We start from the raw sequence: 13387 nt of genomic DNA on the forward strand, positions 1-13387 counted from the left end.
CTATAAATAGGGGGTGAAGTGACTCTATTTAGTGGATCTTTTCTGTAAACACTCTCTCCCTAAAAGTCTTTTGTTCTTTCCATATTTTTTTTCTTTTAATAAAATTTCTTTTTCCATAATTTTATTTTCTTTTCCACCGTTATCATGAGCCACTGAAACCCTTCTAGCTAAAAGTTGTCAATATTTCCCCAAAAAAGGTTCTTGAGGCCTAGAATTCGTACTTAGCCTTCTCGCCAAGTATTCATCGTTTCTCCGCACTACGGGCTGACACTTCTGTCCATGGCCCTTAAGAAGTAAGCTTTTCAGCATATGCAAAGGCGGCCGCTTTGTATGTTTTGGAAGGATTGCATAGTCGGTTCGTTAACTTACTGCGTCAGAGGTTGGCGAGCCAAAGAGACAAAATGGCGTGGGATTCGCCATTGAGAAGCGTTGATCTAGCATAGATTACTGGCTAAAGTCAGGTTCCCTAAAAATCGTAAGTCTAATCTTTGGAGCTGGTGGTCGTAGGCGTCCTCTTTCACTATAACTGGCTTACTTGAGTCGAGAAGGATCATCCAAAAGCCAAGAATTGAGCCCAAGGCGGAATAAGACAACCGGAGGCTGGAACTAGAGGTGTTCATGGGCCGGGCCCGGCGGGTTCGGGTTGGGCTCAACTAAAAAATCGTGCCCATTTATTGGGCTCGGGCTGGGCCGGGCCCAAAAAATGGGCCTAAAATTTTGCCCAAGCCCGACCCGGATAAAAAATACTAAAACCCGGGCCCGGCCGGCCCGCCTGTATTAATTTTTTATATTATTATTTTTATTATTTTTAAATATATATAATACATCAAAAATACTAAAAATATCAAAATAAATATTTCCCAACAAATTGAAAATAAATTTTGAAAAATATTTAGACTTAAATAACACTAAGATAAATGCAACTTAAGAAGCAAATGCTTCTAAAATAATAAAAAAATTAACAAATGCCTTTAAAATAATAAGAAAATTAACAATAAAATAAATTTATACAATATCCAAACAATAACAACAAAATAATAGCAACATAATAGTAAAATGGTATCAAAATATGGAGAAAACAACAAGAAAATAACATTCAAAAATAAAAAAATATGCAGATTTTTTTGTCCTTTAGTGAATTCGGGCCAGGCCCGGGCTAAAAATACCTCACCCGAGGCCCGACCCATTTTTTAGACGGGCCTTATTTTTTTGTCCAAGCCCATTTTTCGGGCCTATATTTTTGCCCAAACCCTCCCACATTTCTGGCGGGCCGGCCCGGGTAGTCTGGCCCATGCACACATCTAGCTGGAACTTTCCCATAAGAATTTCTTTTCTCTTAAAACTCTTTTTATTATTTTTATTATTTTCGTAATCATAATTTCAGTAAACTTTAAATTCTGTTTTTATTTTATTTTTCGCTTCCAAAATCAATCCTTAAATTCTATTTTTATTTTTTATTTTTTCCAGGAACACAGGTTTTCTTGGGCACGATTCTGCCTAGGATTTCGAGAAACAAGCATTCGTATAATCCGTCCCTGAGGATTCGACCCTACTTCCCCTATACTATTTCTTTTTCGTTATTTTACAGGGAATAGGATATTTTTGGTGCTCTCAACGACGCATCGGTTATTTATTTATTTTTTCACTTCTTTTAGTTTTTGAATCACTCCAAAATAGATGAATAAGTTAATGTTTGTTATCTTTATTAACTATACACATGAACGACATGCCAACATTTAATTAAAATTTTTAATTAAAAAATAAATATTATTTTTTAATAATTTTAGTGATTTTTAATTTAAAATTAAAAAATTAATTAAATATTGACTTGTCATACACACAGCAATTAACATGTATGCCATACCAACAAAGTTAAAAAAACGTTATCATTTCCATCCATTTTAAAATGATTTGACAAATAAGATAAAGTTAAAAACTAAAAATTTAAATAAAATATTAAAATAATTATTTATAAAGTTAAAGAATGAAATAATTAAACATGCACATATTTCATACTTCCTAAATAGGTATGAATTATTATTTTTATTTTGTATAATATACAATAATTTATATTTTACTTAAGTATGAAAGGTGTGGTTATTTATGTCAAAATAACTTTCAATGAAGCTAAAAAAAGGTAGATTATCATTGTTAATGATTATAATTAATGTTCTTATTTTATATGATCAAATTTCTAATTAAATTATATATTAATTTAGCAAGTTGAATTATAATTAATATTTTCACTCTATGTGTTTTGATTTTCTAATTTTAATTTTTTCATTAATTAATTAATTTAATTAATTATCTGATTTTGAATTAAATTAATTGATAACTAAAATTTTAAATTAATGACGGAATTAAAATTGCATAAAAATCATTTCTAATAGAAGAGTTAGTAGTGCTCGAATAGCTATTAATAGTGTGATATTGTGTAGCTTTTGCTCGAAAAAAGAAGTCATGTACAGATAAAAGATGAGAAACAGCAGGATTACTTCCGTAAATCGAAATACCATCAACATCTCTTCTACCTTTTGTTTAACAAACTAAGAAAGAAAGCTCCTTATCACATAAAATAAATAAGGTGGCACGTATTCGTAATTAACCAACTTAAAATGTACGAATGCCTATTGCATTAGAGATATAAGACCAAGATTTTCTTTTTAGGGATATAATTTTTAGAAATCAATTTCTTATATTAATGTTTATAATTCGATGTTTATTACTTTTTTAAGTAAAATTTAACTATTAATTTTTCAAAAATTAATTAAACTATTTTTTAAATAAAAATATTGATTAAAATATTAATTTTTAAATGATGTTAGCGTGACAGTTCATATGCAGAGATAAATCTAAGAGGGGTTGGCAGGGCTCTGCCCCTCTAAAATGGAAAAATGGATCCATTTTAACTGTTTAAAATTTTTAAAATTTTAAATTAGTAAAAATAAAATTATACTTTGACCCCTAAAGATGATAAAATTTTAATTTAATCCTTTAAAAATTATATTTTTACTATCATAAAATTTACAATTTAATTTCGACTCTTAAAAAAATTTTCTGGCTTCGCTCCTATCTATATGTGCTTCATGTTGACATAAGACTATTTGTCTTGTATGTGATGTCAATAATAATTTAATCAAAAAATAAAATAAAATAATTTAAAATTAAAAAATTTAACATGAAATACACGTGAATTACCATACAAGTTGGTATGTTTAAAATTTTAACATTTTAATTAACATTTTTATTAAAAGATAACAATTTGACTCTTTTTTGAATATTAATAGTTAAAGTCCATTTTTTAACTAAAAAGGAAATAAGAATCAAATTAATAAAAAAATATAAACATTAAACACCAAATTTATCCTTATGCCAATTTAAGCTAGAAAATGCAAAAATCCAACCTCAAAAAGAACTGCTTTCGGCAAGTACGCAAAACAATTCTAAGCATCTCAAAATACGCCACGTGTCTAAATTTCCACGCGGCGCTTCACATAAACCATTCCCTTTTAGTTTCCCTTCAGCTCTACGTACAAAAATCATAACTTCCTCAAACTCTCCCAACAACCTTCTCCGCTTCTTCTCTCCGTTCCTTACAGAATTCAGATATTCTCTTAATTAAACAAAAATATACGTAATTCTAATGAGGAATATGTTATTCAGATTTGGGGTATCCTTATCCCTACTATCGTTACTCCTGTTTAAGTCCGAATCCGCCGTTTCTAGCATAGATCTAGGTTCTGAATGGCTGAAAGTCGCCGTAGTCAATCTAAAACCCGGCCAAATTCCGATCACCATTGCCATCAACGAGATGTCCAAGAGAAAATCCCCCGCCTTAGTAGCATTCCAATCCGAAACTCGCTTACTCGCCGAAGAAGCTGCTGGAATCGTAGCTCGTTATCCCGACAAGGTGTTCTCCAATCTCCGAGACATGGTTGGAAAGCCCTACCGAGACGTCAAGCGTTTCGCGGATGCAATGTACCTTCCATTTGATGTAGTGGAGGATTTTAGAGGTGCCGCGATGATTCGAGTTTCGGACGACGTTAGTTACTCGGTTGAGGAGTTGTTAGGGATGATCCTGAAGTACGCTGCGAATTTGGCGGAGTTTCATTCGAAAACGATGGTTAAAGATATGGTGATATCGGTGCCGCCGTATTTTGGACAAGCGGAGAGGAAAGGGCTGATGACGGCGGCTGAATTGGCGGGAATAAACGTGATTTCGTTGATAAATGAGCATTCGGGGGCGGCATTGCAGTATGGGATCGATAAGGATTTCTCGAATGGTTCGAGGCATGTGATTTTTTATGATATGGGTTCGAGTAGTACTTATGCAGCTCTTGTTTATTTTTCTGCTTATAATGCTAAGGAGTTTGGGAAAACTGTTTCTGCCAATCAATTCCAGGTAAAAAAACAATCATTGCATTTTTTTTTTACAAATTTGGAAACTGTTTGTAGTTTACTATTGCCATTTTCTAGTTTTGTTACCTTGAAAAAATAATTATAGTTGTAGAGCATTGTTCTAGGTAATATTGCCGCGTCATGCTCCATCTTTGGGTGTAACACTATTGTTCAGATCTTGGGCTCACAATTTGTTGCCGCACTTGGCTATTGTTTCCTTCGCTATTAACGTTTAGCATTTTATCAGGTGAAGGATGTTAGATGGGACTCGGGACTTGGAGGACAGAACATGGAATTACGGCTAGTTGAGTACTTTGCAGATGAATTCAATAAGCAAGTTGGAAACGGGGTTGATGTGAGGAAGTATCCCAAGGCAATGGCTAAATTGAAGAAACAGGTTAAGCGTACAAAAGAAATTTTAAGTGCAAATACTGCAGCTCCAATATCTGTTGAATCTCTTCACGATGATCGGGACTTCAGGTATGTAGCCTTTAAATAATCTAATCTAGTTTTAGTACATGCTTCCAACATATCTATTCCTGTTATTGCGTATAGCTTTGTATATTTCTGTTCCATGAAAAATAATTCTTGAGGTGAAGTATGATTCTGTGATGTATCCGAGAAAGTTTATTCTGTGAAGCCTCATAGTTTCTGATTGCAAGTCTTTGTTCTTTGAGGTAGCTTAGGAATTTCTTTTATGAACCAAAGAGCTACCGAATATAGCTGAAACATTTTAAATGGCTATCTACCAGATTCATATTGTTACATATTCTTTTTAAAAATTAAATTTATGGTTGAACCCAAGCCTAGAGGTAAACGTTTTTCTGAAACTGTTGACTTGTCTTAGTCGGATGCAGGTTTAGCTGCAGCTATACTAACTTACCTGGGACCTCATTTTCCACTTGTTGCTTTAAATATTTTCTTCTAACTATTTTTTTCACGTATTCTATCTTATCAAGGCCAAGATATCATGTAACAGTCTCTAGACAATTTAAGATAGACATTGCTTTCTTTTATATTCCCCTATAGATTATTGGGGCATTCACCATTCCTTCAAAAGTATTATAGTTTCCTGTGGTGTTTGCTTAAATGAAAGGGAAAAGACCTATTAGTTCTTCTTTACAATAAGAAGGGAAGAAAAGGAATACAGTACTTGTGTTTTTGTATATCATCTTAATCCAATAGCTGTCTAGGACACTAAGGATGGTGTAGTTATTTTTCCTTGTTCTCCCTGATTATTTTTCCCTTTCATCTCATTCAATCCTAAGAGTTTTGATCGTTTAAAATTTTCTTATAAAATAAGTTATGGAGGTCAGCTGTGTCTATTTGTTGTGGCTGCTTTCAGATCTGAAGCTGAATAAAAAAGAGCAAATCGAAAGAAGAAAAATAAAATTTAAGCTAGAAGATGAACCTTAGGTGTCATTTCATAAAGCTGAAATCACAAAACCACAGAGAAAATAAGCTCGGCAAATGTTTGGAATTTGTGGTAGTATGCGAGTATAACGCATGTTCTTGTGTGAAAATTATTTTGTTCTTCTTTTCTTCCTTCAGGAGCACCATAACTCGGGAGAAGTTTGAAGAGCTTTGCGGGGACCTTTGGGATAAATCTCTTATGCCTGTGAAAGAAGTGCTGAAGCATTCAGGTTTGCAAGCTGATGATATATATGCTGTGGAGTTGATTGGAGGTGCTACTAGAGTTCCAAAGTTGCAGGTTTGTACTACACTTTCTCCTAATTTTGCAGATATATGGAAATAAATCAGTATGAAAGCAAAGAAAGAAGGAAATGTTAGGCTCTGTTGTACCAGTTAGCCATAGGGGCAGACTCAACTTGAACAAAATACCGCAGGAAACCCGATACTTAGTAAATGTAGGATAACACCATTTAACACTTCCCCCCCCCCCCTTGTGTAGCTCAACAATGACCCTACACATGGACAACCTGACAAGGGGGCCAACCTTTCATGGGGTAGGCAAGAAAAATTGAACTCTTATACCATGTCAAGCATCCATCCTAAAACCTAAGGCAATAGGTTTCAACTAATATAAGACCACAGTATATCTAATACTTAATGGATGTGGGATCACATCAATTTATAGTTTCCTTGTGCTAGATGGGATTGTCGTAGTTGTACTATGGAATTGCAATATATTTCTTCTTTCTGTTGACCTTGTTAGTTTAAGTGTCATTCTCCTCATGTTGTTTTTGTAATGATAGTTTGCAAATACTAAAGCAAATATAATCTTGTAAATCTTGGTGAAAATTTTAAAATAAATTCCTTGGACCATTTTCTGGATTTATTTGCAGCTGGATGAAGTTTTCATGTCATGTTTGGGAAGCCTCTATTTCCATTAATATATTAATAGTATGATGGCATATTACATAATTCATGTTTGGTGGTGTTTCCAACATGAAATAAAAATATTTGAATGTTGCAACCTGCTACGCAGCTATAAAAATTTCTGTGGGTATAACTAGATATCTTACTTTTCTTAGATATTATTTTTCTTTACTCTGTGCATTTAAGATCTTGAAATATCTGCCTTAATAGACAGCTCGCCATTGTGATGTGCCCTTAACATGTACCAAAGGAAAGCAAAAAAAAACACAAAGGAAAGAAACAAAAGCAACATGCATATTTGGTATAAATTTGGAGACCCTGCATCATAATAAGTTATACTTCCTTGCAGTGTGATTCAATTAGTTATAAGAAAGATGAACTTGCCAAAATGATCTCTGCCATGTAATTTCCATAGATTGAATTATGCTTAGTTGATGAAAGACAAACTGAAGTAAACTCCCTCTTCCCTTAACAGGTTAAGCTCCTGGAATATTTTGGAAGGAAAGATCTGGACAAACATCTGGATGCTGATGAAGCTACTGTTCTTGGTGCAGCACTACATGCTGCAAATTTAAGTGATGGGATTAAGTTGAACCGTAAGCTGGGGATGGTTGATGGTTCCTCCTACAGTTTTTTTATGGAATTAGACGGGCCTGAACTTTCAAAAGATGGGGATACCAGGCTTTTACTTGTGCCAAGGATGAAAAAGCTTCCCAGCAAGGTAAAAAATAATATGTTGTTTGAACCCATATTGTAGAGTTGGAGATTTAAAAGCACCACTCATATTCTTTCTAGTTTTACTAATGGTATTGTCAAACTTTCCATTACAGATTTTCAAGTCCTTTAATCGCAGCAAAGATTTTGAATTGTTGCTTGCCTATGATAATGAAGGTCTTTTACCTCCTGGGCTTTCCTCCCCTGTGTTTGCTCAGTTTGCTGTTTCTGGTTTAACAGATGCAGCCAATAAGTAAGGATCTTGCTGATCTCTGCCCTCTTTCAATGTTTGGGGTGTTAATGGTTTGGTTTAGTTTCTTTTCAAGGGGATTTTGAAACCAGTAAAACTGCTGGTCTCACAATATTTGAAACAAATGAAAATGAATACTGGCATGGAACTTTTTGGTTCATAGTTTGCTTTGGAGTTTCGAAGTTCATACACTTGGAGTTGGAGGCTCAAATGTAAACTTTTGACTTTTTCAACCTAATTTTCGGCATCCTATAATCTTTGGCACAAATTCGTTGAAATAAGTAGTGTTAATTTATTTAAGTAGTTCAAATGATTCAAATGAAGTTATTAAATTGCATAGTTACATGAATGATTAATAGCTGATTTACAGATTAAGCTTCTTGTTTCCTCTTATCTCACATAGGAAGTTCAAAACAAACCCAACTAATCTAAATTTTCCTATGATTTTTTATTTGGTCAAAGATCAGCTATGTTTAATACTAATGTTATTATTTTATTAATAGCAACCACCTACTTTATGCTTTATTATAATTTGCTTTAACTCTTTCTGCTGGAAATAATCAAGTTCTTTTGTTCATCCGTGCCTTTCTTAGGTACTCATCTCGGAATTTGTCTTCTCCCATCAAAGCAAATTTGCATTTCTCTCTTACTAGAAGTGGAATTCTTTCTCTGGATCTAGCAGAGGCTGCTTTTCAAGTAACAGAATGGATAGAAGTTCCTAAAAGGAATTTGACCGTGGAGAATTCAACCATTGCTTCTTCCAATGTATCTGTTGATCTTGATGCTGAAAACACTTCTGAACAAAATAGCAATAGCTTGGAGTCAGATGGAGGGATCAGTAATGCATCTAACAGTACCACTGAACCAAATACAGTGGATCTTGGTACAGAAAAAAAACTGAAGAAGATGACCTTCAGAATCCCACTCAAGGTGCAAACAAGAAACCTATATTAGAATATTTCTTCAGTTAGTTTCATGCCATTATTTGCCATGCTTTTCCTAAATAATCCAGTACAAGCTGATTATTATTTCATATTTCTTACTCTTTCCCCCATTTTCTTTTCCATGTAGATAGTGGAGAAAACAATGGGACCTGGAATACCTCTTTCAAAAGAATCTTTGTTGAATGCTAAAAGTAAATTGGAAGCATTGGACAAGAAGGATGCAGAACGGAGAAGGACAGCAGAATTAAAAAATAACCTTGAAGAATATATATATGCTACGAAAGAGAAGGTGCAAAGATTGTGTTTGTTTATTCATTTTTTGTTAATATGGTTAGTATTTGTTATATTGCCATTTGGGATATTTTAACTCCACAAGTAAGCTTCAAATATGTCACGTGTCCATTTTTTAAAAACTAAACTTCTAAAATTTTTTACTACACCCTAAATGGGACTTGTGTCACCCTTCAAACCCTAGTGGAATCTAAAAACTCCATTGGCATTGTAACAAATAATTTTCCTTGTTAAAATGTATTTAACTTTATATTTTCAATCCCTCGTGATGGTTTTTCTGAGTTACGTGTTTCACATTTTTTAAACAAATTTAAAATAGAACTGTTTGGATTTTCTGCATAACCAGAAATTGTTGTAGTTTTTTCACTATGTTTGGTTGATTGTTAGAGCAGTCACTGGTCCATGGCATTCAGTTCTTTAGTTGATCTTATATCTTATTAATTTTATTTTCTATTACCTTATTGCTTATACCAGTTTGAAACATCTGAAGACTTTGAAAGAATATCTTCAAATGATGAACGCCAATCTGGTATCAAAAAGCTTGATGAGGTTTGTCTCGTGTTTTCGGAGATTTTTTTAGTAAGTTTATCTGAATTAAAAATTGAGCATAGGGTATTTTCTTTGTTCAGGTTCAAGAATGGCTGTATACTGATGGTGAAGATGCAACTGCAACAGAGTTTCAAGAACGCCTAAATTTGTTAAAAGCTGCCACTGATCCAATATTTTTCCGGTATCATCTATATTTCTTTGGATTAAGTTCTCTTTTTTGTGGAAACTATATTCTGAACAATCATTCGTTACAAGGAATTAAAAATAGTGGACTAAAACAATTTCTCTGACCAACTTTTAGATTTAAAGAGTTGACTGCACGGCCAGAAGCAGTAAAATTTGCGCGACGATACCTTACTGAATTGCAGCAGGTACTTCAGATTGTTTATTTGCTACATGCTGCTTTTACTAAAGGTTATGTGGCAACTTAGGTTTGGTTAGTCATTGTTATTCTTCAGGGGCAGTGATCTCAGATTCAGTATAACTAATTCCTTAATCCTCTTGTACTTCTTTGAATGGACCAACTATGGATACCAATGATTATCTGATTTTGAACAAGTCTTTGGATGGAAAACTCACGAGAAACGAGAAGATAGAGGAGAAGTAGGCAAAAAATGTAAGGGCCAGAGAAACAGAGGAGGAAAAATAGGAGGACAGGAAAAGAATGAAGGAGAAATTAGGGACGAAGAATAGGTGTAGAGAATTTCTACCCTGCAGCTTCAAAGAAATGCGAACTCAAAAAGTATTTTAGCTTGCAACTCACAAACTCTTAATTGCAAAATACTAAATATAGCCATAAATGCTTAATAATTCTTTAATGTGGTCCAACATCGTTACGTTTCTTGGCATTTTGGGATATCTTTTGGAGGGACTGTTCTCCTGAAATCGAAGAGACCAGACTGAGATCCATGAACCAAAGGGCATCCTGCAGCCCTGTTTTATCCCTTTTCCTCCTTCAACACTCTAATTTTCTTCAAATTGCACGAGGAGAAATCCACAACCACTCTGACTTCTTTTAAACCTATTTTGACTTATTAGTCTGAAAATCTTCAATGCCTGTCTCCATATAAGAAGAAAGAAATTGAGGCACCTTCTACATCCTGCTCTTCACCTTTCAGAATCTTCTATCATATTTCCTTCAATTGTTGGAACAGTTTGCTTGAAGAAGTTATCTTAACATCTAATCATATTGGAGAGCTCCAACCTAGATATAATAACAAACCTTAAATTATTATCAGATATCATCACTGAACAACAGCATTTATCCATGCCTTGCACATGCTTTACACTCCATAATGTTAAAGAATTGTATTATTTCTATAAATGTCAAGGAATTTATAGCCAATTAGGCTTCAGCTTAAATGATAAGGGCATAGTGGGTACATGTAGGCATCCTGCATTCACGCCATAGTGCTCCTTGTGCCCAAAAGAAATCCTTAGAAACATTCTAGCATCAATCTAGATGAAGTACATTATCTTTTTTATGAACTTTTAGTGCCACATGGATTTTTCGTTAGTTGGCTTTATAATATAGATTTTTCTACATGGATATTTATTTTTGTGGGTTTCTATGTAGACTATTCGTGGGTGGGAGAAGGACAAACCTTGGCTGCCAAAAGTTAAAGTAGAGGAGGTATTCGTTCTGTTTAAAATTCATTTTGTAGTATTTTCTGGAATAGTTATCTGCCTATGTTTGTGGCAGAAACTTACAAACATTTTGCTTTTCAGTTGTCGATCAATATTGACAAGTTCAAGACTTGGTTGGATGAAAAGGAGGCCGAGCAGCAGAAGTAAGTTATTGCTATTAGTACGACGTTAAAAGCATCTGGATAGCAAGTCAACATTGGTTATCTTTATTTGTTTTCTAAACATATGCATGATAGGATACAATCTCTAACTTCTAAATTATATTCTAACTAATATGGGCAATGCCTAACTTGTCACTTAATTTTAATTACTTTCTAAATTTCTCTTTTAAAAATGTAAGCTCTAAGAGCTTTACCTTTCAGAAAATTATTAAAAAGAATTTTTTCTGCTGTCTAACTAGTTGCACATCATTTGCATAGTGAAGGGTAAAATAAGAAAGAACTATTTTATGACAGAAGAATACTAAAGAAGTAAATAAAAAACACATAATATTTTATATATATTTATCATTAGAAGCAAGTCCAAGAGCCATTTGGAATTTGCGAATTATCAAGGCCCTTAAAATTTGTCTCTTCTCTATATTTGACAAAGATACTAGTGGTTTTCTTTTTTTATAACTTATTAACCCAGCCCATTTTTGACTCCTTTGTTCTTACTGTGCCATTTGCCACCCTACTCATCCTATAAACCTCCCCTTATCTTCTACTTCCGGTATATTTTTTGTTTGGGTTCTTATAAGTATTCAAAGTGATAGTTTTCGCATCCAGTTTCATTTTTATTAAGCCTTAAACATAATTGTTGGTGAAGAATTTCTGCGGTCATTTTGTTGTTGATTATTTGCTTCTGTTTTCTTAGATTTAATCAACATACTTTTAGTCATATGCAAGTAAAACATGCATTTCCTATCATTATTAGTATTCTCCGTGTTTACGAGCTTGTTCTTACTTGTTTACTAAATTACATTAATGCTAACTATCAGTATATTCTGTGTTTATGACTTTGTTCTTACATTTTCTATAAAATTACTTTCATGCTGTCTCTCCAGGATGTCTGGATTCAGCATGCCTGTTTTCACATCTAAAGAAGTCTACGAGAAGGTAACCGGTGTGCAAAACAAGGTATGGCTGCCAATTCTAGCTGATCAATTCTGGAATTTGTAAGTAGTTTCCTGAAATGCATATTGCTGTTTGATTAGGCTGATAGCATTAAGAAAATCCCCAAGCCAAAGCCTAAAACTGAGAAGCCCATAAATAATGCGGAAACAGAGAAGGATACCTCTGGAGATGAAAAACCAGCTGAGGAGTCAGATAGCTCAAAGAACGAAGAAGATAAGGTAGAACCAGAGATGCACGAAGAGCTGTAATCAGTTTTTAACACAACAAAAAGGACTCTCTTAACTAATGACGGGCCTTCTGACTTGGTAAGTAGAGATTGATTTAATTCCAGCAAATTTAGTCTTATGAAAAAAATCATAGTATTGCTCTACTTTACCCTTTTTTGTGATTTGATCGTGGTCGGATCGAGTCCGGTAGTTCAAAGGCTTCTAAAACAGTTTTGTCTTCTAAAGACACAGAGCAATGTTAGAAGATTTGTCATAAAAAGAGAAGTTTAGTTTTATTATCCTTCTCTAAGGATTTTGGATGCCAATATTAGTTTTATGTCAATTACCATTATAATCTGAAGAAATTTTGTTTTCGTTTTTTTCCACATTATTAAAAGTCACAATCTGAGATAGAGGCTAGTTACGAATTTGGATATTAAAAATGTAATGATAAATCTAAGATGCCTTTGCCCCTTCCGAGTCCTGTTGTGAGTCGGGTTGTGATATTGGCAAGGCAGATCAAAGGAGAATATGTTGTGGATTATGTACCTAAAAAGAAAATTTAAGATTTAATCTTTACAATAATGTTGAATATATGTCAACAATTCATTGATGATTCTACTTGACCTTTTTTGAAAAAAAAAAAAACATGGTTACAAGGTATAACATGAAGAGACTAGTGTGGCATAACCATATCATATAAACCACTCTTTTCTCAATAGAGGTCTGAAAGTGAGTAAATTACGACCATTCTTTGCAAGCCCATATCATCTCTCTTTCTGACAAGTGTAGTGATCGAATTTCCATATGAAATGGGTCTTTTGCTACAAAATTGGTCTCTTTGCCTTAAATCACATTTCTTATCCCTATCTAATCTAAATATATAATATAAAAATGTAAAGGGGCGCAAACCATTAAAAAAATTAAGTAAAT

General features: G+C 33.6%; 1 protein-coding gene across 1 annotated transcript; it reads left to right on the forward strand.

Annotated features, from left to right (window-relative positions):
- Positions 1-3531: 3531 nt before the first annotated feature.
- LOC107896229 (heat shock 70 kDa protein 17) lies at positions 3532-12828 on the forward strand. Its single transcript, XM_016821335.2, has 14 exons — positions 3532-4402; positions 4646-4878; positions 5950-6109; positions 7214-7459; positions 7569-7705; positions 8296-8632; positions 8774-8935; positions 9412-9486; positions 9567-9667; positions 9788-9857; positions 11063-11119; positions 11215-11276; positions 12179-12251; positions 12329-12828. Exons 1-14 carry the CDS (start codon positions 3644-3646, stop codon positions 12494-12496), a joined length of 2640 nt encoding a protein of 879 aa, XP_016676824.1. The 5' UTR covers positions 3532-3643; the 3' UTR covers positions 12497-12828.
- The last annotated feature ends 559 nt before the right edge of the window (positions 12829-13387 follow it).

The sequence above is a fragment of the Gossypium hirsutum genome, chromosome A10 (assembly GCF_007990345.1).
Source record: "Gossypium hirsutum isolate 1008001.06 chromosome A10, Gossypium_hirsutum_v2.1, whole genome shotgun sequence".
Lineage (NCBI taxonomy): Eukaryota > Viridiplantae > Streptophyta > Magnoliopsida > Malvales > Malvaceae > Gossypium > Gossypium hirsutum.